Source organism: Clinocottus analis, unplaced genomic scaffold, assembly GCF_023055335.1.
Source record: "Clinocottus analis isolate CAN_PGR_092001 unplaced genomic scaffold, fCliAna1.0.p SCAF_16, whole genome shotgun sequence".
NCBI lineage: Eukaryota > Metazoa > Chordata > Actinopteri > Perciformes > Cottidae > Clinocottus > Clinocottus analis.
This window is the reverse complement of record NW_027175887.1, coordinates 15,645,894-15,669,449: the sequence shown is the minus strand read 5'-3', so window position 1 is coordinate 15,669,449 and position 23,556 is coordinate 15,645,894. Positions and strand designations below refer to the sequence as shown.

General features: G+C 43.6%; 4 protein-coding genes across 4 annotated transcripts in view; all 4 read left to right on the top strand.

Annotated features, from left to right (window-relative positions):
• Positions 1-5,088, top strand: part of arhgdig (Rho GDP dissociation inhibitor (GDI) gamma) — a 19,830-nt gene extending 14,742 nt beyond the window's left edge. The window contains exons 4-6 of the mRNA XM_068579442.1: positions 1,514-1,590; positions 2,987-3,050; positions 3,366-5,088. Coding sequence (XP_068435543.1) covers positions 1,514-1,590; positions 2,987-3,050; positions 3,366-3,565 — 341 coding nt within the window. The 3' untranslated portion in view covers positions 3,566-5,088. The remainder of the gene's footprint in view (positions 1-1,513; positions 1,591-2,986; positions 3,051-3,365) is intronic.
• A 2,706-nt stretch (positions 5,089-7,794) lies between these two features.
• rpusd1 (RNA pseudouridine synthase domain containing 1) lies at positions 7,795-10,405 on the top strand. The gene is made up of 6 exons (XM_068579060.1): positions 7,795-7,905; positions 8,408-8,646; positions 8,735-8,858; positions 8,951-9,053; positions 9,229-9,330; positions 9,636-10,405. The coding sequence occupies exons 2-6, from the start codon at positions 8,429-8,431 to the stop codon at positions 10,046-10,048; spliced, it is 960 nt and encodes a 319-aa protein (XP_068435161.1). The 5' UTR covers positions 7,795-7,905; positions 8,408-8,428; the 3' UTR covers positions 10,049-10,405.
• Positions 10,406-11,404: 999 nt separating this feature from the next.
• slc25a17 (solute carrier family 25 member 17) lies at positions 11,405-15,238 on the top strand. Its single transcript, XM_068579010.1, has 9 exons — positions 11,405-11,611; positions 12,019-12,079; positions 12,158-12,224; positions 12,388-12,539; positions 12,647-12,763; positions 13,173-13,321; positions 13,797-13,892; positions 14,036-14,121; positions 14,765-15,238. The coding sequence occupies exons 1-9, from the start codon at positions 11,555-11,557 to the stop codon at positions 14,916-14,918; spliced, it is 939 nt and encodes a 312-aa protein (XP_068435111.1). The 5' UTR covers positions 11,405-11,554; the 3' UTR covers positions 14,919-15,238.
• A 341-nt stretch (positions 15,239-15,579) lies between these two features.
• On the top strand, positions 15,580-21,582 carry znf598 (zinc finger protein 598). Its single transcript, XM_068579053.1, has 12 exons — positions 15,580-15,978; positions 16,926-17,038; positions 17,269-17,398; positions 17,644-17,855; positions 17,967-18,184; positions 18,307-18,400; positions 18,645-18,871; positions 19,078-19,156; positions 19,252-20,138; positions 20,223-20,388; positions 20,492-20,639; positions 20,742-21,582. Exons 1-12 carry the CDS (start codon positions 15,805-15,807, stop codon positions 21,111-21,113), a joined length of 2,820 nt encoding a protein of 939 aa, XP_068435154.1. The 5' UTR covers positions 15,580-15,804; the 3' UTR covers positions 21,114-21,582.
• The last annotated feature ends 1,974 nt before the right edge of the window (positions 21,583-23,556 follow it).

Sequence of the window (23,556 nt, the reverse complement as noted above, 5' to 3'; positions counted from 1 at the left end):
CATATATATGTGTGTGTGTGTGTGTGTGTGTGTGTGTGTGTGTGTGGGTGAGGAGAACAGGTAGACAGCTCTCCACACTGACCTATTTTCTCAGTCAGACGCTCCCGGGGGAGGCCAGCATCTTCTCTCTTTTCTCCTTTTCTCAGTCCTCTGAGACGAGAGGGAGGAGGGAGGATGAGGAGGGAGGAAGAGGAAGAGGAGATTTACATTCTACAGTTCATAAGAAGAAGAGAGACTGAATCCGATGAGACACAGATAGAGCAGTGATGAATCTCCCAAAATGCCAGCCTCGTGAGGAACAGCTTTATTACCTCCATGACATACATTTTCAGATTTCTATTTAATGGAGAGTATTTCTTTTTGCTGCTATAAATCTCCTAAACCACAGCGGGGGACATGTAGATCCTCAATTTTAAGTGAAAACGCCCGTCAACATGAGCAGAGTTGAAAGATTTTTCCACCAGAAAGAGCAACGTGTCGATTCTTCGCGGCTTTTTTTCCCCTTTAAAGTGCCACAAGTCCATATATATATTTCATAAGGGCGCCGCCAGCGGGAATCAAACCCACGCTCCCGTACAGAGCGATGTCCTGTATGTTCGGTTCGCGTGTGCAGGTCACTTCCCTTTTTCTTCGCTCGGCTGTCTTCTCTCTTATTCAGCTCGGTTCCCTCTATCTCTCCTCCATCTCCTCTCCTCCTTCCTTCGCTTGTTTCTCTCGTCCATTAGGAGGCACTCAGGACTGATGGTCGGGTTTAAATTGAGATATAAAGTGATTAGGCAGTGGATGCATTTCTGACTGCTGTGTGCTTTCCACGATGGTTCGATGAACCTATTCAACCCAACAGCGAGACAAAAACTCTTTTATCGAACAAAGCAGCCGTTCTGTTTTTTTACCTGTAACTCTTTGTATAAACGTAGAAGGCGTCCGGCCTGCATGGCTTAAATTCCTCTCATTTAGCTCACACAGTGAGAGGAAATTGCCAGAAAACGACTGAACTAAGTGTATATTTTTTATGATTTTAATGTATCTTATTGAAAGTAAACACAAACTTGTATGTATATACAGCTGCTATTGTATTAAACCTGACTAGATTTACTAACTACTTCCAAAATTGATAAGCTTTCATCCTATGTTCTTTATTTAAGTGAACTTATTTGAATTAACTATGCAACTTTTTGTTCTTCATTGGTTTCAAAAACCTTGTCTGTTCTGATTGTAAATCACATTTACATTTAAATTTGAACATATATCTTTTTCCTTTGAAATTCAAGCGATAAAGTTTAGAAAAACAGGAAAAAGAGTTAAATGCTCACTGATAAACTATTTTCGTTTCATAAAAATACATATTCTAAGATTGACGCTTTGTCCAGATATCTTCTCTGATATAATTCTGCTCTCTTTTTGTGTAAACCCGCAGCAGTGAGGTCATAGTGAGTCATTTGGAGAGGTGACATCACACAGTGAGTGAGTCATGCTGACCGTGTGAGATGCTTTGTGCTTGTTGTTTGTGCAGAAGACCTGAGCGCTCTGAAGGAGAAGACCCTCTCCCTGAAGGAAGGAGTCACATACAGACTGAAGATTCACTTCAAGGTAAGATGGAGGGATGCAGCAAAGGAGGGATGGAGAGGATGGAAGCCGTCCACTGAGCCCCCCTCCCCCTATTTTTGGATGACATCGCCTCAATAAAATTACAAATCCGCACATTAAATCCTCAATTTGAAAACAGTGATTCAGTGTATTAAGTGAGTTAGTTTGTATAAATCGTCCGGTATGTTTTTACGTTGTTTATTGGATGCGTCGCTGTGTGTTTGGGTGCAACAAACCAACAGAGGATCAGGTATTCCCTGTGGGAGAGTCGCCAACAGGTACGATCAGACCTCAACATCCAGCGAGGCCCTTATCATATTTAATGAGTCTTTTTTTAGTGCCGGTTCATTGAGAGCCATTAAGGATTCATACAGAGGCAACTTTCTGCCTTCAGTTGCAACTTACTTCCTCAAGTCTGACTAGTGATAACATTTTGGGATTTTTTTTATTTAAAAAAGTCATTACGTTTAAGTTTCTTTGATAGCGTTGCGAGCCACTCTACGGAGGATGATGTCATCGCTTTGATCCAGATGTATGAGCAACTTTTAGATGCATTGAGATGATATTCTGTGCAGACATTCACGGTCCCCAGAGGATGAAGCCCACTGACTTTAGTGGTCTCCTGACTTTTCCCTCTTGTGTCACCACTGTGGCTTTTACTGAAATATCTCCATTATAACCAATGTATTGATTTCCATTGAATTTGGTGGAGATATTGATTTCTCTCTAGCGCCAGTTATACGTCTCAAACTTCTGGATGGATGGCTGTGGTATGCACATTCATGTTCCCTTCAGGATTAAAGAGTAACTGCACAATTACACATGTTTTTAAGCTGTGATGTGCTTGTAATGTATAATTCATCAAAAAAAAAAAAATCATGATTTCACTGAAAAATGGCTTAAATTGCCGTCCAGTGGCTTTGGTCTTGATGGGCGAGAGGGGGAAGCTGTGAGGATGAGCAAACAGCTCAGAGGCTCTGCTGTGAGGCCACCTGCTGGACAGACGGCGTCACTGCCGACGTTTAATGCAGCTCCACCGAGGGTGTCAATAGTTTTGACAACAAACATCACGTTTAGTGTAAAATCCAACGTTTTCTCCATATTATTATCTATTAGTTTCATGCTGTGCATTGGAGGTTGTTATCTACCAACACAATGTGATAAACAGCACTTGTAATAAAAAAAAACACTTTCAATATAAGAAACTGTTGTGTTGCATTGTGGGAAATGTAGTATCACTGTTTTTAGAGCTTTACCCACGGTAGGATGAAAACTCATAACAGGCTGATAAATACAAGACACAGTAGTTTATGGTAGGGTGATGTTTGGTGATCTGATTTGTCGTGTGTGTGTGCGTGTCTGTGTGTGTGTACGTGTGTGTGTGTGTGTCTGTGTGCAGGTGAACAGAGAAATCGTCGCTGGCTTGCGGTACCATCATGTGACCTCCAGAAAAGGAATGATAGGTATCTTGTTGAAAACTTCTTTTTCTTTTTTTTTTAAATCCTATTTTATTTGCGTAAAAACTACTAATTACCATATGAAATGACCAGCAATGAAATAAATGTATTATATATACACAGGGACAGTTTGTTGAATGCAAAGGATTCTAGTGAGCTCACTTCTCTCTCGCCCCAAATGACACTGACTCAAATGACATCACTTGAGGCGATGCATTTCGCTCCCTCGCTTGAGCCGCAAACGGCTCCACCCAACTTGTTCTTCGCGTTAGCGAGAGTCGTCCTCCTCATAAATCGTGTGATCCTGCGTTCTCCCTGCAGTGGACAAGGTGTCGCACATGGTGGGCAGTTACTGCCCGCAGGAGGAGGAGCACGAGTTCCTCTGCCCGCTGGACGAGGTGCCCAGAGGCCTGGTGTCCCGCGGCCACTACAAGGTCAAGTCCCACTTCACCGACGACGACAAGAACACCTTCTTGGACTGGGAGTGGAACTTCGACCTCCTCAAGGACTGGAGTGAATAGAGGGAGCGAGGGATGACGCCTCCCGTCTTTCACTCTGGTTCTCCCCCTCCCCTCTTGTCCTATCCTTTCACCCTCCTTCTTACCTTTCCTTCCTTACTCTCTCTCTCTCTCTCTCTCTCTCTCTCTCTCTCTCTCTCTCTCTCTCTCTCTCTCGCTACTCAATAATCTTCTTCCAGATTAATCTCTCCGTTCAGAGTTCACGTGAGGAAGCTTTAGGGATGATGATCTCTATTTCCTTTGTCCATGTCCATCGTGCAAAAACACAAAATCACATACATCTACTCAGATATTGTAGGAAAAAGTTATAAGTAACTCCGGAACTTTCATAAGAATCATCAAGTTTTTAAAGTTTTCTTCAGTAACATTAAGTAATCCAGTGATATATAGCAGGTACATCTACAGGTACACTGCAAACAGGAACCGCTAAGAGCAAAGAAAAACCTTAAAATTCCAGTTCACGTCCCCCGAGGCTTTACATATATTTGTCTTACTGTAGTTTTAAAACTTAGAACAAAACTATCCCCAAAATAGATGTAAAATCCAAAAGATTTAAATAGGAGCGGCAAAATCCAGTTGTCTCTGTTTTTTCTAGATTATTTGGAAAAGAAAAGAATGCATTTTGTGTATTTTCTTCATGTATTTCTTCAGGTAGAGAATATATTTCAGTCGCGTCCCCACACAAAGAAAAAACAATTAAATTCTACAAGAAGTAAAGAAATGTTTGTTTGTTCACATCACAAGATTTCGCTCTAATTATCCAAACGTTGTCTTTTCAAGTCATAAATAAACTGGGATGCATCTTATTTTCACATTGCCGTGTGCGTTGAAAGCAGCTGTCAAGTCTTTGAGCAGCGTTTTGAAAAACCAATTACAGACTGAAACTGAACTGTGCATATTGTAGAAAGAGATGCATGTACGTCCATTAAGAATTTGATACGATTTATTCATTAAAAATGAACAAAGTGTGCCCTTTCTGAACTTCCCTCGTATACCAAGGACACGCCATGTGAATACACTTCTGCTCTGACTATTAATGAAACATTTTAAGATGGTAGCTGAAAGAAAACTGAGACGCGGGATGAATTAATTCCCTTTAAAAAAAAAAAAGAAGAAATATCATTATTGTGTTAAGTCTTTGGATATGATATTGTCATTGTTGCTGAACATATTGAACATTGAACTTGAACTCGTTGTGATCTAAGACTAACTGTATGTTGGCTTGTTGGGTGTTGCATGGTTTAGCAAGATTCTCTTCCTTTTTTTACGACTTTATTGTAAAATTGAATGTGATTTAAAAAGAAAGAAGAAAAAAAAAAAGATACTGACGCAATATCCAGATGTCAACGGTTGCCATACACTGCAGATATACAGTATTTACAGGGATATTTTTTAAAAAGCACAGACAGCTGGAAACATTTGTCTGCGTTCAATGCCCGGCCTGTAACGATCAAGTGCTGCATCGTCAGATATTGGTGTCGAACCTAGTATCCTGTATCTTTTAATAAAGGCAATTCAAACAACCAGTGAGAGGTCTTGTTCAGATATTCCTCCTGCATGCACACAAAGCCGCAGTAGCGTTATCACACCTTTAACTAGTACAAGTAAAATGTTACACACATAAATATCCTTGAAGACCATTTAAAAGGGTTCATTTTAACCTCTTTTGGCATCAAAAGCAAATTAAAGCAGATTAAATTTGCATTTTTCCTTTGATGCCATCCAAAAGTCAGCTTTGCAGAACCTGCTGCATACTGTCATTTTGCCCAATACAAACTAGACTTCGAGCATAATGTCCACGTGTCCACGTGTCCTGCGATGAAGCTCTTTGTCTCCGCCCGGCCTACTCGTCCGTGAGCCAGTCTTCCGTCAGCGCGGCGGTGGTGTTGTTGCTGCGGAGCGCCTGCTCCAGCAGGGCTCGCTGGGCGGTGGCCGGCAGGTAGAGGAAGGCGTAGAGCAGCGCCAGCACCAGCAGGGCCACCAGCAGAGGGAGGCCCCAGTCCGACGTCATGATGGGCTCCTCGCAGCGGGCCTGCAGGAAGGACGCATTCTCCATCCTGTGCAAGCGGACGACCGACACCGATGCCGAGACGGGAAAATAAAAGAAGAAGGGTGAAGTCAATGTCACGCCAACACTTCCATTGATCAACTCGGGTGGTGTTTTTTCTCCTCACTTTGTATTCAGGCGGCACCAAACCCGTGGAGGAAACAGAGCTGAGACACAGCTGGGGTTGTGGGTTATCCAAAGAGCAGGAAGGATAAATCCCAGATGGAGAAAGTCACCGTGGACAACATGGAGTCAGCTGCAGAGAGAAATGTGACATCCAGGCAGGTTTTCATTCACACAGGCCAAAACAGAAGCTCCAGTCTGGCATTATCTCCAGAAAATAAGTTAAAAGAATATACAGAAAATAATATAGATCCTTGTTGTTGAACGAGATTAACATGAATGTCTTTATCGGCTCTCTCCACTTCGTCTTCTTCGTCCTCTGTTACCTGACTGAAATGTTTGTCTTGTCCACTGACATCAAGTAGAGTCCTGTGCATATCTTTGTGTGTGTGTGTGTGTGTGTGTGTGTGTGTGTGTGTGTGTGTGTGTGTGTGTGTGTGTGTGAGAGAGAGAGAGAGAGTGTGTGTGTGTGAGATGTTTCCTTACCAGGATGTATGTCCAGGTAAACACAGCAATCGGTCACTCAGCTCTCTAAGATGATTGACTCTGAAATGTTATGTCACCACAAACCCAACAATAGAGACATGAGCCCACATTTTGATCATGTTCTGCACACACACACACACACACACACACACACACACACACACACACACACACACACACACACACACACACACACACACACACACACACACAGAAGCAGATTGGGTTATGAAAATCCACTTATATAATAATTCTTGACCTTCTTAACAGAGAACAGATTCCTACCTGCTGTGTTTAGGGATTATTCAATAGAACCCTAACCTGCACTTTATTCGACCGGCACCTTTCAGACACAGTTTTTCCCCCCAACAATCATCACTCTGCCAATACAGTGAAGCTTATAGCTTTGAGCTACGAGGAGGTCACACTAATGAGTGTTTGGAACATGCTGGAAATATGAATCCACAGCACAGAAGATGATTGTGCTGGAGGAGTTATATTCATCCCTTTTTGTTGTGCCTCAACTCCAAACCTTTAGATTCTGTCCAGCGTTTTAATGCCAGTAAGATGAATTATTACCAATCATCATTTGTAACTCCAAATAATATTTAAAAAGTGTTTTATCAGCCCAGCTCTTACAAATATGTAGTCCTCCATTTAGTTTTGTTCCAAGTGCGTTGTAGGACTTCTTTGATAGCTGTGGAAAGGAAAAACTATGCACTTCCCTTCAAACACAGAGGCTACTTTGTCAATTCTACAACTTCTAATAAAATTGGCCCGTGTATAAACCGTTATTTAAACATGCCTAATATACAATTCTACTTCCTCTCAACGGCTCTCAGCGTGACATTGTATCTTTAGCACATGTGCTGCTTTAATAAAACTCTGAATCATGTATATTGCATCTTTAATAAGGTCTGAGGGGAAGATTTGACATTTCTTTTAATACTTTTTTTTTCCTCAAAGTTCAGAGGTCACAACCTGCTGAAGGTTAACTTTTAGTGAATAAAGCATGTTGGACTGGAGAAGATTCTTAAATAATGAGGTCATCAATCAGGCGCATCATGAGATCAGTGACCTCTGCCAGATGAAAGTGTGAAGGTGAGGTTCAGGTGAGGGATTATGGACGTCATGAATAACGTGTGAGTGACCTGGAAACAGAGCTCACTGACAGAGCAGAAGCAGACAAAACAAATGCAATAAACATAATCCCCTCACATTTCATGTTCAATAGCATTGATGTAATCAATAATGTGGCCATTAAGATTTTTTTTTATTAGAAATTAAATGGTTTTTTTCTTTTCTGTCTGCAATGTTAAGATATAAGATAAACACAGTTACAGTTCTCACAGCAACGACAACTGCTCTCTATTTTTTTGTATATATTCTGTATTTTTTGTATTTTATTTTGCTTTACTTGTATGTATAAATGCTGCTATATAGTGAAGACATTTCCCTTTCTATTTATCCATCTGGTGACGTGCATAGAGTCATGGTGCTGCTCATAATCAGCACGGTAGATGGCGCTGTACACGCAGTTGCTTTGGTTATCAGCCATAATAAACCAAGACGAAGAAGAACTCGGAGGGTTTTGTTTACGTCGGTTTGTGTTTCGTTACAGACGTACGCTTATCTTCGCGATGTCGACATCAATACAGCTCATAAAGGTCTCGCTTGATTACTAGAGGTAAGTGACGCAGACTGTCGCAGTATTATGACGCTCACTAACGGCTAAACCGGTTACCTTACGGTGAAGCAGCGCAGTATTTGCTGCTTCTCAACCGTAACTCTCAGGAACCGAGATGGTGTTACGACAGAGTTTCTGCTTTATGGCAAAAGTCTGGGACTCGTTTAAAACGTGTTAATATGTTGATTTAACACTTTGTATGTATTATGTTTTATTTATTTCACGAGTTGTGGCCGGTATTGTATTAATTTACATTAATTTCTAACATGTATTCAAATTCTATATTGAAGTACTATAAATACTTAAATAGGAAACTGTTTATTCAAAGTAACATACAGTATATAATAATTTAAATAACTTAAATGAACCGGCGACAAAGTATAGAGCTGTCTGCTATTAGTAATAGTAGTTTATTAATATATATCAGTATGAAAGGGTTTATTCTCCATAATAAATACTTTATGTAAGTGCATTTTGCTATTAATACTTTTGCTCTTAATAGTTTTTAATAAATTAGTGCTGGATGAGCTGTGGGAGTTCAACGCTACACACGATGACCACCGAGTCGGCCCAACTGGAGAGCCTGCGCGTGCTGCACCAGAGCGACGACTACATCGTGGTGGACAAGCACTGGGACATCCGCATCGACAGCAAGATGTGGTACGAGAAACACACCGTGCAGGCGCAACTCGGCCACCGCTTCCCCGAGCTGTCGGACCCCAGCACCTACTACGGGTTCAGGTCAGAGTCGCGCAGAATGCCAACTGCATCAGGTCACGTGCATCATGCTCGTGAGGATCGAACAGTTTCATCATGTTTCTCTCAACAGGTTCTGTCATCAGTTGGATTTCTCCACAAGCGGGGCTCTCTGCGTCGCCCTCAATAAGGCCGCCGCCGGCCGAGCTTACCGCTGCTTCAAGGACCGCACCGTCACCAAAGCCTACCTCGCCCTGGTGAGCAACGCAAACGCGGCCGACACACGACAGAGTCGTCGCACACATGTCCGTCTGCGTGTGACACCTGTAAATAAATGGTTGATTCCCAGGTGCGCGGCTGCGTGGAGGAAGAGACACAAACCTTGGACTTCTCCATCGGCAAGAACTCCTCAGAGGGAAAAACACACATGATGTGTATCGAGGGAACAGAAGGTGTGTGTTTGTGTTTTGGACTGGAAAACCATTTTTTTGTTCTGTGGGTTTTTGTCCACACAATATACATGGAATGAAAACTAAATAAATATTCACACATGGAGTTTGAGAGGACTAGTAGTGATTTAAATCATTTGTCGAATACTTGATAGTGGATACTTCCTTCTGTCGTCAGGTTGTGAGAACCCGAAGCCGTGCCAAACTGAGCTGACGGTGTTGGAGTATGGATCGTACGATGGAGACCCAGTCACCAAGGTGCTGCTGCAGCCACTCACTGGTAACAACACACTTCTTTCCATATACCATTAACATTTCTTCTTTCCACCTTATTTAGAAACAAATCAGTTCTAGAGAAAGTTTAAATTTTAACAGTCGTCCACTTTTTTCTCCGTGAAATATATCATATTTACATATTTAATAACATAGCTATAGTTTATAAATCTACAAGGAAATAAAGTGTAGAAACTGGACCCATAAAGGTCTTCCAATTCCGACCTTGAGTAGCGTGTGTGTTTCATGAAAATGCTCGGACTCTGCTCTGAAAAATCTTTCTGGCTCCTCACCATCTCTCCCCCTCCTCAGGCCGAACACACCAGTTAAGGGTCCACTGCAGCGCCATAGGCCACCCCATCGTCGGAGACTTCACCTACAGCTCTGGAGCGGATGACGCCCCCTACCGTATGATGCTGCACGCACACCTTCTCCACATTCCCCTGGAACCTGAGCCCCTGCTCGCCTCCGCCGGAGACCCCTTTCTCCCGGCGGCGGACCCCAAGTGGCTCCCTCGGCGCTCATTGCGGACTCTGGCGGCCACCGTGGAGGCAGTGCTGGAGCGCAAGGTGGAGGAGGACAGGAAGATCAAAGAGGAGAAGGAAGAGAGGGCGAGGAGGGAGGAGGAGAGGAGGAAAGGACGCCGGAAACAGAGGATCGAGGAGGAGAGTGAGGAGCAGAGAACGCAGTGTCAGGAGTGGCTGAGTGAATGGGCTGGGGACTGATTTATTATTATGTGTAATTATTTATTTTAGCTGTTTACTAATGATGGTTACGTTGAGCAAGCATGCTCCACCTTGCTGCACCCACAAACCAGTCCCAGTGCTTTTAGAAGAGACAGATTTAAGCATGTAAGCTGCTGCTTTCTTACACAATTAATAGCGAAGAGCTGCCCATTAAAAACCAGTCTTGAACAGATTCACTGAGAAGTTCCACCACTGTAGCTGAGAAATAAGTGCCTTGCTCAAGTTATTGTCGATAAGTGAGGGGTTGGGTTGATGCCATTTTAATTTTTGGACGTGAGCAGCAGCAACTGTTTTTTAATCCAAATGCTCGTAACTTCCTGTGTCACATTGACTGCATGCAACATACATTGGAATCCCAATTAAAAGCATTCAGTGGACAACACTATGTTTCCGTGCATTTTGTCATTTAATTATCGTTTTATTGCTTTAAATCAACTATTTTAAAAAGTAACAACAAATGTCTATTACTTAATCTTAGTCTGCTACTAATATAATAAAGCTAAATATGGTTGAAGAAGAATTCAGTCCCGTCTTCACATCGATACCTTATCAAATGCAACTGCCTACATGGGATTTTGTTAAGCTCTGAGACCACACACACACTTTCCGCAGCCTGTTGCTGCACACAGCACAAGGCAGAAGACCATACGGCTCATTATTATTCCAGTGGCATACCGGTGCAGTTTCTACTTGTGTTCTGTTGCAGCACCCTGAGACAACAGCTGTGGTGCAGTTGCACCCTGTGATTCAGTCATTGACAGCCACCAGTTGTGTCTTAGTCCACTAAAACTGCACAACAGTGTCTTTGCAATGCATACAATTGACAATATTACACTTTTTCATTGACTTTCAGTTTGGACCAGATAAGTGTAACATTTGACAAAGGGAAGAAATATCTAAATATAACAGTGCAATACATGCAGATGCAGGGTAATAGTTACTATATTACAAATAATGGAAATATAATGGTACTTTATTACTGGGTTACTATAAACCAAAAATGAACAGTGCATCTTTGTCCACATTGCGGATGAAGCTGCTCCTGTTCACCCGTAAAGGTTTACAGGGTGAACGTGATTGTCCCTGATGCTCAGTAACTTGAACAGCATCCGCATTTATAACACAAATATTGGTTAAATGCAGATTCTATAATGTAATAACTGCATCCATCTTCTTTTATGACATTGTTCCTGAATCCCTCTTTAGGTTAAACCTGCAAATATTCCCTACAATGCTAACTATACAGCCAATTAAATAGTTTGACAGCGGGAGAATGACGATAACTACATTACCCACAATGCCCTCGTGTTCAGGAGAAAACGTCTACAAGTCAGCCACAAGGAAGCGACGCGTTAACCACAGCGAGGTTCACAACAGCAGCTGTTTTGTAATAACGGGAGTTTTAAAAAGTGGGACATTGGGTTTATTTAAGTCGAGCAAAAATGTTTTAAGCATAAAAAATAAACGAATAACTTAACGTTAAAAATGAGTTTCTCGGTTTTGTCGTATGAGGGGTTGGTCCATGCTGTTTCAGGAGCGATGGTAAGTTAGCTTCACTTTCACTATTGATAAATGCAATTCAGTGTTTAATGTCAGTAGCCGCAACTGTGTAGCTCGTAGGCTTTAAATCTTCCACTCAAGACTCCATTCAAAGTTTAACGTGTTCTAGACGTGATTGCGCGACAAAGCACGTTACATTTCCCAGGATTTGTAATGTTTAACGTGTTCCCACCAACCTTTACATTTGGAAATATATGACATTACACAATACGAATTGAAGAGTGATTCGCGATTGTTCAGAAAATACTGTATGTTGGATCTAAAGGCGTGTTTTGTGCTATACATTCATTAAATTGTTGGATTTCGCAATGGAGTTTGGTGAAAGATTTAATCCACATTTACAAAACAACGGTTTCTCTTCCCTGAAAACTGATTGTAGCCTATTTTAGGGAAGTGTGACTGCCATGACAGTATTCTTCCCTCTTGATACGGCCAGACTGAGACTACAGGGTAAGTGGAGCAGTCTTACTTCCAGTTGATATTATGATGTCATTATTAAAAACAAGTTGTCTCTTGTTTGCATTTAAGTGGATGACAATAGGAAGGCCAAATCAACACTAGCCATTCTGGCAGAAATCATCAAAGAGGAGGGACTGTGAGTGCACCTTTTTTTATGATAACAGATTTGATGTCGTTGCCAGTAAATTCTTGATACTAAGTTCTTGCTTTATCACCTAAATTGTGTAATATGTGTGCAAGGCGGTTTATTCTTTGAAGGGCTCTAAGGCATGTTCCTGTGTTTGTTGTCCCTCCTATAGATCTTCTCTGTACAGAGGCTGGTTCCCGGTAATCTGCAGCCTGTGCTGCTCCAACTTTGTTTACTTCTACTGCTTCCACAGCCTCAAGGCCAGCCTGCTGAAGGGAAAGCAGTCGGCACCGAACACCGACTTAATCATAGGCATTGCTGCAGGTCAGAGGGTCACGTTTATCACAAAAAGCCTCATTTTAGTGACAGAGGACAAGAAAAGTCCATCCAGGTAACGTCCGCTTGACTTTCCCCTGCGTTCTGGTCTGCAGGTGTTGTAAACGTGCTGCTCACCACTCCTTTGTGGGTGGTCAACACCAGGCTGAAGCTTCAGGGTTCCAAGTTTCGTAATGCTGATATACAGCCCACCAACTACTCTGGCATTCTGGGTAAATGGTCATGTGATCTTGTTTTTGGGGTTCATTTTTATGAATGCAGTGTATCAGAAATAGCTGATTCCAGAGTTATTTTACTTCTTTCGTTCATGTGTGATTTTCTCTGAGTGCAACTTGTTTTTCCTTGTGCAATCGGCACCGAGCAACTTTCATAGGAATGAGTGCACAAATGTTTACTTCGACTTAAGATTGAATTTATGAGAATTTGGTGGTCAAAGGTCACTGGGACCTCACAAACATGTTTTTCGCCATAACTCAAGAGTTCATATGCTAATTTTGATGAAGTGATGACATTTTGGACAGATATTGATATTATTCTAAAATGGGTCGTTGACACCAAATTCTTACAACCGCGAGGTGGTAATTCCAGTTTGTTCAGTAATGGCTGTTTGCTTTTTGGCAGATGCATTTGCTCAGATCATCCGCGGCGAGGGCACGGGGGCCCTGTGGAGCGGGACCTTCCCGTCACTGCTGCTGGTGCTGAACCCCGCAATCCAGTTCATGATTTACGAAGGCCTGAAGAGGCATCTGAGAAGAGGAGTTCCCAGGGAGGTGAGGAAGAGATTAGGAGAGAGGTGAGGTAGGGATTAGGAGAGAGGTGAGGGATGGATTAGGAGAACTGAGACAGAGATTGAAAGCAGTATGTCAGAAAGTACTGATGCGGGGAGACGATATGTGAGGAACAAAGTTTGATAATTTCACTTAAAATTTGAATATTATGGTTTTTATCATTCATCGTCATTTTTACAAAAGATCTTGCGATGGTCATTTAAATAACTTGCATTGACAATTTTAACTATCTGGCAATATAGTTTTGATATTTGACAGTAAAATATCGAAACTTTAAATGGACTTTAACCCAAACATTTTTGGCTGTGATCGCTCAAATTTGGTCATGAAAGAGATGTGACAATTAAAATTTGAATTTTTTTTTTTAAGTTAAAATTTTAGCCCAGACCTTTAGGCTTCCACTGCTCCTCCTAGTTATATGAATTTTTCACACGTTTTCTTCTTTTCCGCCTCCAAGCTGTCGTCTGTTGAGGTCTTCATCATCGGCGCCGTCGCCAAAGCGGTTGCCACCGTTGTTACGTACCCGCTGCAGACAGTACAGTCCATTCTCAGGGTGGGTTTCGTGTCATTTTGTTTATGTGTGTAAAATCAGAGGCATGTGGTTTATTTTGTATGTTTTTTTAAAATACGTTCTTTACAAACATTTACCATTTTTACGCATTTACACTTTTTTTTCCTACTTTTAAATCACTGCAGTTTGGTCAGTTCAGCGAGTCAACAAACGAGCCAAAACTACTGTCCAGCATGAGAGCTATAAAGTGTCTAATGGTCAACAGATTCAGGTACGCACACATATACACACACACACACACACACACACACAATGATGAAGACTGCATTTGACGAGGAATTTGCTCTAAAAAGTATTTTTTTTTAAGTGTGGTTAAAAAAAAAAAACTTTGTCCATGTTCAAACCTGGTTTTGGTTTACCCAGATTACAATCAATTTGCTTTGATGCAATCTGGAAGACAATTAACAAATACATCTATTCATTTTCAACCATTCATACCTGGGCATATTGCTCAGATTGAAACATTTAAATCATTTAAAATGACTCCAGAACATAGAAAATGTTTTGCTCACATGACTTTATATTCCCACCAAGAACTAAAGAGCACATTTAATTTATTCAGCTGGTTTACAGTAAATACAGTACGCCTATGTTGTAACCACATTGCAGATGAGTAAACAATGCATGCACACAGGGACTCAGATCATTGGTAATTAACTGGACAGTCAACCTTAAAGAACTCTTAAGTTAAGTACTAAGGAACAAATCTGATTTGCCTGCAGTCTCAATATTATCTTTTTCACCCTCTGTGGCTTTCGTGTGTGCAGACTTATTGTTAAATGAATAACCGTGAAGAAGACTTCCCATCAGGTAGTGATGATTAACATGTTTGTATTGTTCATTTCCATCTTTAGGAAGTACGGCGTGTTGGGCCTCTTTAAAGGCCTGGAGGCCAAACTGCTGCAGACGGTGCTGACTGCTGCACTCATGTTCCTCCTCTATGAAAATATTGCCAGCGGCACCTTCAGAGTCATGGGACTGAGCAGGAACCCCGAGAAGAGACGCTAGCTTCACAACCGTGGACATTTGACACATCAAAGCACTGACTGACTGTCGTGATCACTGCTTACAGAGCCCATGGTGGGGACTTTGACTTCACACTCTGAAATTCAACAGACAGACTTAACGCAGCGGACATCTTACAGGATAGTAATTTATTTCGGTAAACAATGAAAGAACCTGAAGGACACTAACTAATTCTGTTTTTTAGATCAGTCTGAATATATACTTTTCCATAAGCGCACACATGTTGGGAATGATTCACAAAAATGTGTATGATAAATAATCACAGATCTCTTTATGAAATAGTTTTTTAAACAGAGTTACAAACCAATGAAAATGTTATAATAAATATGTTTAACCAAAAATACTAGACTATATTTCATTGATAACTGTTAATGACTGAAATTTTGAATCCAGGAATCAAATGAGTAAAACGAATGAAAAGTTGATAAGATATTAATATTAATATTAATATAGATATTAATATAGATATTCCTTTATTAGTCCTGCAATTTAAGATTATTTGATGTTCGTATGAACATCAAATAATCTTAACATATTTGCATATTTAGCGTTAGTATTTCCCAATGTACGGAACCTCATATCTACATCCGCTACCGCCGGTCCCCTGTCTGGCGCACACCTTGGGACACACGTGGTGACCTGCGCAGACGCAGACGCATGTGATGGGTCTACGCGTCACCAGACCGGAAGGGAGCGAGACCATCCTCACGCTATACAGATCGGAGCTACGACAGTTGACGGGCACGCGACGGCCGTAGCTCAGACTTTGTATGATTACGTAAACGCTCCAGCGGCTCTCCCCAAATAACAAACAGCACAGAAGTTGACCAGTGCCTTTTCTCTCGCCACCACCACCACCACTACCACCATGGCGTCAAGAACCAGTAAAGAGACAGAGAAGCACTGCGTCCTGTGCTGCCAAGAAGTCGACATCTTCGCCTTGGGAAAATGCGACCACCCGGTCTGCTACCGCTGCTCCACCAAAATGAGGGTGCTGTGCGACCAGAAGTACTGCGCCGTCTGCCGGGAAGAGCTCGACAAGGTGCGGGTTCCTCCGCTACTGTGCCCCGGGGATGGGCCGCCCGGCGGTGCTAAGTAGGCCGCATTGTTCTGGCAGTTCATTTTGAATTTTTTTTAAAGATAAATACATATGTTAAAGAATGGTTTCGTTTGATAACATCGTGGCTGGATACATAATAATAAATAAAGCAATGTTACTGAATAACGACGTCGACAAACCGCTCAGATTAAAGGTAACGTTACTTTCTTCTTCGCTGTCATTAGCCTAGCAACGGTAGCTAAGGAGCGCGAGCTAACACGAGCCGGTTCGATGACGTCGTTCGTTTTTACCTGGAGTCAAATAGGTGTCCAACAAGTCCACAGGGTGCACGTTAAGATGCGTTGATCTCGTGAGCTGTCACCTCTCACAAACTTGGATAGCTAGCGCTAGTTGTTGTTGCTGCTGCAGCTAATTGTAGCTTCACCTTCTTTCAAGGTGTTTGCGTGCCAGTCACGTTTACCTGAGAGGAAGCGGTTCCTCTCAGGTAAACGTGACGTTAGTTTGGGTGTCAGTCTCTTGTCGGTGTCGGTGCGTGACGCGGACAATACGGTCCTCGCTGCCTACCACTCCCTTTAAAAAGTTACGTCTATGGGAGCAGTTCATTGGGAAATGTCCATTGTCTATTACTATGACGGCTGGTTGTTGCTGTTTAATATATATGCAACCTGCTGTACTGACCGGGTTTCATAACTTGACTGTTTTCCCGTAATTCCATAGGATATATTGCATAAGCTCTTTGTAACAGTAGCATCTTTTATAAGTACTCTTAGTACTATTGTTGAGCATGTCTTAGTATAAACATTGTTTTTCCCATCCACCAGGTAACCACAGTCTGATTATTTGTATTATTATTATCCCTTCACTTGTCTCAACATAGTGTGCGTGTTCAATTAGTAGTTCAGCAGTTCTGACTTTCCTGTCACACTCAGGTGGTGTTTGTGAAGAACCTGGCGGCCTTCTCGTCTCTGCCCTTCCAGCAGTTCCCCTGCGAGAAGAAGCATGATATCTATTTCTGTAACGAGAATATCTACGCCCAATACAGGTATTGCTCTTGCTCCATTCTCCATTCGTCATGAGTGTGTTATTTTTAGACTTTTCATATTTTCTCCAATCTGTCACCAAGTTGAAGGTGCATGCCATCAGTGGAGAGTCCACCAACTACATGCTGGTAACATTCGGTTGTGTCAGTCTCTGTTTGGGGAGAATTGAAACTGAAAATCAGCATTCACTAAACTAGACTCTGTGTGTGTGTGTATGTCTGTGTTGTTTCAGGCATCTGCTGTTGCCAGAGTGCCTCCGCTGTTCAGAACCAAAGGTCTTCTCCAAGTTTGAGGAGCTGGAGTATCACATGAGGAAGCAGCACGAGCTCTTCTGTTGCAAGCTATGCACAAAGCATCTCAAGGTATCCTCACCCTCAATTTAAAGAATAAACAGTGGAAAAAATAAGAGTATATTCAATTTGCAATAAACTATAACATTTAAATAAAATGAACAGACAAAAATATGACTACTTTAAGCAAGTATAATGTGACTTTAATGTGTATTTAAATGTGAGGTATAAAGGAACCTGGAGCACTGGCTTGTAAATACAGTAGAATCTACTTTTTAGGAACATTTTGATGTCTTAACCTTCACTTCTCCCACCAGATCTTTTCCCACGAGCGTAAATGGTACAACCGTAAGGAACTGGCACGTCACCGAGCACATGGAGATCCCGACGACACCAGTCACAGAGGACACCCGCTCTGCAAGTTCTGCGATGACCGCTACCTGGACAACGATGAGCTGCTGAAGCACTTGCGCAGGGACCACTACTTCTGCCACTTCTGTGATGCCGATGGGTCCCAGGAATATTACAGGTGTGTTTTGATAGCTGTTTCTCCCACACAGTAAAAAAAGAAACCCGTGTGGTGGCTCTGTAGTTTAAGGCAGTTGTTTTACGTTTTATTTGTTAACCCTGCTATCAACAGCGATTACCCGTACCTGAGTGAGCACTTCAAAGAGAGTCACTACCTGTGTGAGGAGGGCCGCTGTGCCACAGAACAGTTCACCCATGCATTCCGCTCCGAGATCGACTACAAGGCCCACAAAGCCGCAGCGCACAGCAAGAATCGAGCAGAGGCCCGACAGAACCGCCACATCGACCTGCAGTTTAACTACACCTCGAGACAAACGAGGAGAAATGAAGGTCGGTGGACTTGTTATGGCTCTGGGTTTGAGACTGGCCTCATCTTTTAATGTTTTTCGAAAGTTGACATAACTCATTTTGAATGCAATGAATGTGCAAAAACAAAGTGTGCTCATCCTCAGGTATGCTGTCAGGCGAGGACTACGACGAGCTGCGTCAGACACGAGGAGGAAGAGGAAGGCCTCACGGGGGACAGAAGAGCTGGAGGTATTCCCGGTGAGTCTAAATGAGCAATGCTGCATTGATTGGATGGAGGTTTTTGATGTAGCGTACAGCAGCATTCAGACACTTTACAGGACAGACAAAGATGGCATCTTCAGTGCTTTAATGTGTTCCTGTTCAAGCCGTACATGTTTTAGTAGCTGTTGCTGTCGATTTCCAATTTGTTCTCAGTGACGTTTGTAACGTGCTAGTGTCTCATTGCGTTACAGTGTATGTGAATGTGTGGTTGTTCACGCAGAGAGGAAGAGGACAGGGAGGTGGCAGCTGCCATGAGGGCATCCATGGCACAGCATCGGCAGGACGAGAGGGGAGCGAGGCAGGACGAGAGAGCAGCGATGCAGGAGAGAGCAGCAATGCAGGAGAGGAGCGCTCCAAAGCACCTCAGGGAGGAGAGGACCGAGAGAGCCGAACCAGAAGAGCCCAAACACAGGACCGGACACATCAAACCAATAAGCAAACCTCCAGGTGAAAAATGAAATTAAAACTTTGTTGTCGCTCTTAGGTTGGTGGGCAAAAGCATTATGCTCCTCACACAAAATGTATTTTATTTGTCTTGTTGCATCGAGGAATTGCCGTAAGTTAGCTGTACAAATATTGCAAGAGCAGCAGAGATCCTCACCAGCTTCACCGTCACTGTTCTGTGCTGAAAGTGTTTCTGTTCTCTTTAACAGTAAGAACAATGCAGAGCTCTAATCCAGGGGATGGAGAAGACGACTTCCCAGCTTTAGGAGCTTCAGCTGCGCCGCCCATGTAACGTTTTACCTTTTTTTAACTGTACAAACTTAAAAATAACACGCACACCAAAGTGTGTTGAAATATAACATTTCTGTTTGCTTCCCCTCCAGTGTAAAGCCGGCTCCTGCGGCGGTAACGGCAGCCCATGCAGCGTTGAAGGAAGACGACTTCCCGAGCCTCTCGACTGTAGCGGTCGCGTCCCCCATGACCCCGGCTTACTCCGCCCAACCGAGGAACACGTCCTCGTTCCACGACGAGGATTTCCCCGCGCTCGTGTCCAAAATCCGGCCCCTCAAACATGCGTCTGGCACCAGATCCGCTTGGTCCAACCACACGGCCGTAGCTAAACCCCAAACTCAACCTCCGCCGTCCTCCAGGCCTTCCCCTCCCCTCTCGTCTGTATCCTCTGGCCCTCAGCTCCTCTCCTCCAGCAACGCTTCATCTTTGCGGAGGAAAAAGAAGTTGGGGGAGAATGAAACATCTACCCGGTCTCCTCCTCCTCCTTCTGACGATAAGGACGTCGGAGGGTTGCCGCAGCAGGTGTTCCGCCCGGTGCCCACCATGTTGGATATCTCCTCTCTGCTCACCATCAAAGGAGGCAACGGCAAACCTTCCACCGCGACCTCCAACCCTCCGAACCCGACGCCCATCCCCGATCCTTTTACCTCTAAAGCCAGCAAGAAAAAAAAGCAGCAGAAGAACACAGCCGCTCCCTCTCCGCCGTTGTCTTCGACGTCGGGGACGGCGCAAACTGTAAACCCGATCTCTGTGGAAACGGCGGCGCAGAAGGAGAACGTCCCGGAGAAGAGTTGGAACAAACCGCCCCCCACCGGCGCTGTGACGGCGAGTCCGATGAGCGGCTTGGCTAACGGTCACCCTGAGAAGGCAACGCCCATTCGTAATGAGGCCGTCGCGACGAAGCCTCATCCCAAACCGGACCCCCCTCTCGACCAGGAGGAGGACTTCCCTGCTCTCATGACCAAGAACCCACCGCCAGGTACAAGAAATCCACAATATGCATCTATCGCCTTAAGGTGAGTCGTGTTAGAAACGTGTAGCTCACACTGTTTTTACCTCTCAGGCTTCAAGTCCTCTTTCCCGCTGAAGGCCTCGGCTCCGGCCCCGGCCCCCGCCATGCCCCCACCTCCACCCGGCCTGGGGATCTCTGCCCCTAAACCTCCTCCGGGATTCACAGGGATCCCCCTCAACAGCAACGTGGTGGAGCCTGCGTCGCCCGCAGTCAACCCGTGAGACAATCTCCCTTTTTTGTTTGGTTCGTCAAGTGTGTGTACCTCACAAGGAGAAACCCGCCGACTTGATTTATTTCTTTGTATCATCGTCACATCCCAGGCCCCCCAAGGTGGCGAGCAGTGGCTACCTGGTGCCGGACGACTTCAATCAGAGGAACCTGGAGCTGATCCAGTCCATTAGAAAGTACCTCCACAGCGACGAGTCCAAGTTCAACGAGTTCAAAAACTACTCTGCACAGTTCAGACAGGTACTCGCCACATAATCATGATGCTAACTATTATTTAAAGCCCAGTAGTCACCGGTGATGTGTTGGTAGCTTCCTTACCCTCCTCTTCCTCTTTGTTCCCAGAGTGTGATATCAGCAGTGCAGTACCACAGCAGCTGCAAGGACCTGCTCGGAGAAGACTTCAACCGCATCTTCAACGAGCTGCTGGTGCTCCTGCCGGACACCGGCAAGCAGCAGGAGCTCCTGAACGCCCACGGGGACAGCCGGGCGCTGGAGAAGCAGTCGGGCGCCGGCGGGGGGAAGAAGAACAAGAACAAGAAGAACGCCTGGCAGATGCCGACCACGATGGCGAACGCGGCCGCCGAGCTGGACTGCCAGGTGTGCCCCACGTGCAGGCAGGTGCTCGCCCCGAAAGACTTCAGCTCCCACAAGACCCTGCACAGGGACAGCGAGGAGTTCCCTTCCTTGCAGTCAATCAGCCGTATCATCAGCTAGCCCTTCGTTTCGGGGTTGTTCTTCAGTTGCAGCAGCAGCGTCCGTGTGGAGTCTTGAGGCTCGTAGCTCATAACAAATTGGAATTATTTTTACGGTGTTTTTACTTTCTGAGGGAATCCCGTCGATGGGCTTGTGTTCAAACACACAGAGCCGCTCCGTCTCAACTCTACATGTGTTCATCCTTTTTGAGGACGTCTCCAGCTGGCGCTGGCAACACGGGTCCAAACCCCGGACCTGTCGATTTATTTAATGAACGAGGAGAATCGAGCTTCACTTGAACACTTTTGCTCTCTAATACAAAAAAATTGTATTGATTTACATTTTTTTTTTACCTCTCTTTGTGTTTTCTCTCAAATACAATGACGACAAGATGTGTTTTGTTAACATCAAAGCTGATGAACTCTGTATGATTTCCACAGCGGGGGCTGCTTGCTCAAATATCAAAAAATAAACTCAAACATGAACTGTTTCAACGATATATTGCCATATTTATTTCAGTGGAGCCGTTTCATTACCTGATTGTCCGTTGTTTCACACGGCCTGTTGCGTGTTAGAGTGAATGGATTATCGGAGGCGTGACAGGAAGTCGGCTGCTTCAGGAGTGAGAACAAATTTTGGATCACAGTTTGATTTATTCTTTTTCCATGTACAACTTCATCACCCTCCGATGTGGTTTATTGGCTGACTGGTGGACTTGTTGTTCAGTGACGTAGCACAAGGTTGCAAATGGAAACGATGAGCGAGGGTCCTTGCATGTTTTCAATGTTATGTTCAAATAATACGTCTAGTTTTTAAGGATCAGCGGTGCAACGAGACATCGACCTCTGAGCTCACCAGAAGCTATTTCTATTCAAGTCTCCAGGTTTTTCTTTAAGTACACATTTTGTTATAAGTTATCATGAAGAAATTCCTCCAGCTATCAAAACATGGTTATTCCCCGCTGCCGTGTGTGTGTGTGTGTGTGAGGGATTGTCTGAACATCACTCAGCAGTTTATTTTCTGTCTGGCTCCAATAAAGCTGTTGCTATCAGCACAGTACGTGTATGTATCTTTGTTTTGTTGGATGTGTGTGTTGTAGATCCTGTAAGTCATGCATTTCACACAACTGCTTTAAAATTCGTTGTGTGTCGTGTGTTGTATGTTGTCTAATGTCAACGAGGTGAGAATCTCTCACCAGATGGTCCGGAGAGGTCTCGTGGGTAACCGTCTAGACATGACCATAAAAGGTGGTGAATTTTTCCCTTTAAATCAGACAAAAACTTTACACAATTAACCTTTTTAAAGTTGATAGTGAAAACTCTTCATTTAAGGAGCAACATGTTGTTTTTCTGTCCAATGTAAAGTCAGTATTTACCCTCTTTTGGCTCCATCTTTGGTCTCCACCACCTGCATCTGGCTCTTTATCTGCTCTGTCCATGTCTCGTTTCAGTGCTTCTTCAGACTAAATCCAGGTGGCGATCCTCTAAAAGGTTCCTCGCTGCCGGCATGGCTGCGTTTCACACGGGGTCGTAACATATTGATCTCGAGCAGTGAAGTCAGGGACAGAAACAGGCAGTCCAAAAAACATGTTTTCTTTTTTATTCGAGTGACGGTCAGACTGCAGTCCAGAGACATTCAGGTAATAGACAGTGACACACATCTCTGTACACGGCGTTTTTACACTGAAGAGGTCAAACACCTTCAGAACAGGAAGAAACAACTCAGAGGAAACATGTTAAAGGGGTATAGCACGCTAAAAATCAATGTTTACTTGATTGTTGGTCGGTGTTGGGGGGGGCGGGAGGGGTGAATACATTTTTTATTATCAATATTAAGAGGGGGGGAGATATTGTAACACCCATGCAATGTATTATACTGGAAACCACACGAGTGGCGGCGTCCGCGTTACCACGCGTCACCTTTTTCAAAACCTCAAGTCTAACAAAACGACAGCATGAAATCACATAAAACTTTGATTTTGGTGCCGCCGGCCCCTTTAGGAGTGGCCAAACAAAGTATTTCCAACAGAGTGCATTCTAGTTAATAAATAATTATTAATATTGTTTTTTTTTTCAATATATGTTCAGTAGTACAGGACAAACCAGACCCTAGACAGCATCACACACAGGTTCCATTTACTTCAATAACGTACTGAAATGTTACAACCAATACACGGGCCGGAGCACAAAACATAGAGAATGCTTGTATTTTTATTTTTATCTACCACATTGACTGAAGAAGAGACCGAAGCACTGAGAACAATAATACAACCTGACCCGACAGTACCCCAACTACCCAGCAGCACCCAGTACCACCATGAAATATCCTATAACATTGGATATTTGGGTATATTACACCTTTAATATATATTAAATATTTTTTGTTGTCATTTTTGCATTAATTATTCACGCTTGAAGGTATAACTCTAATGTCGTGGAGCGGCGTCAGGTCAATTTGAACATTT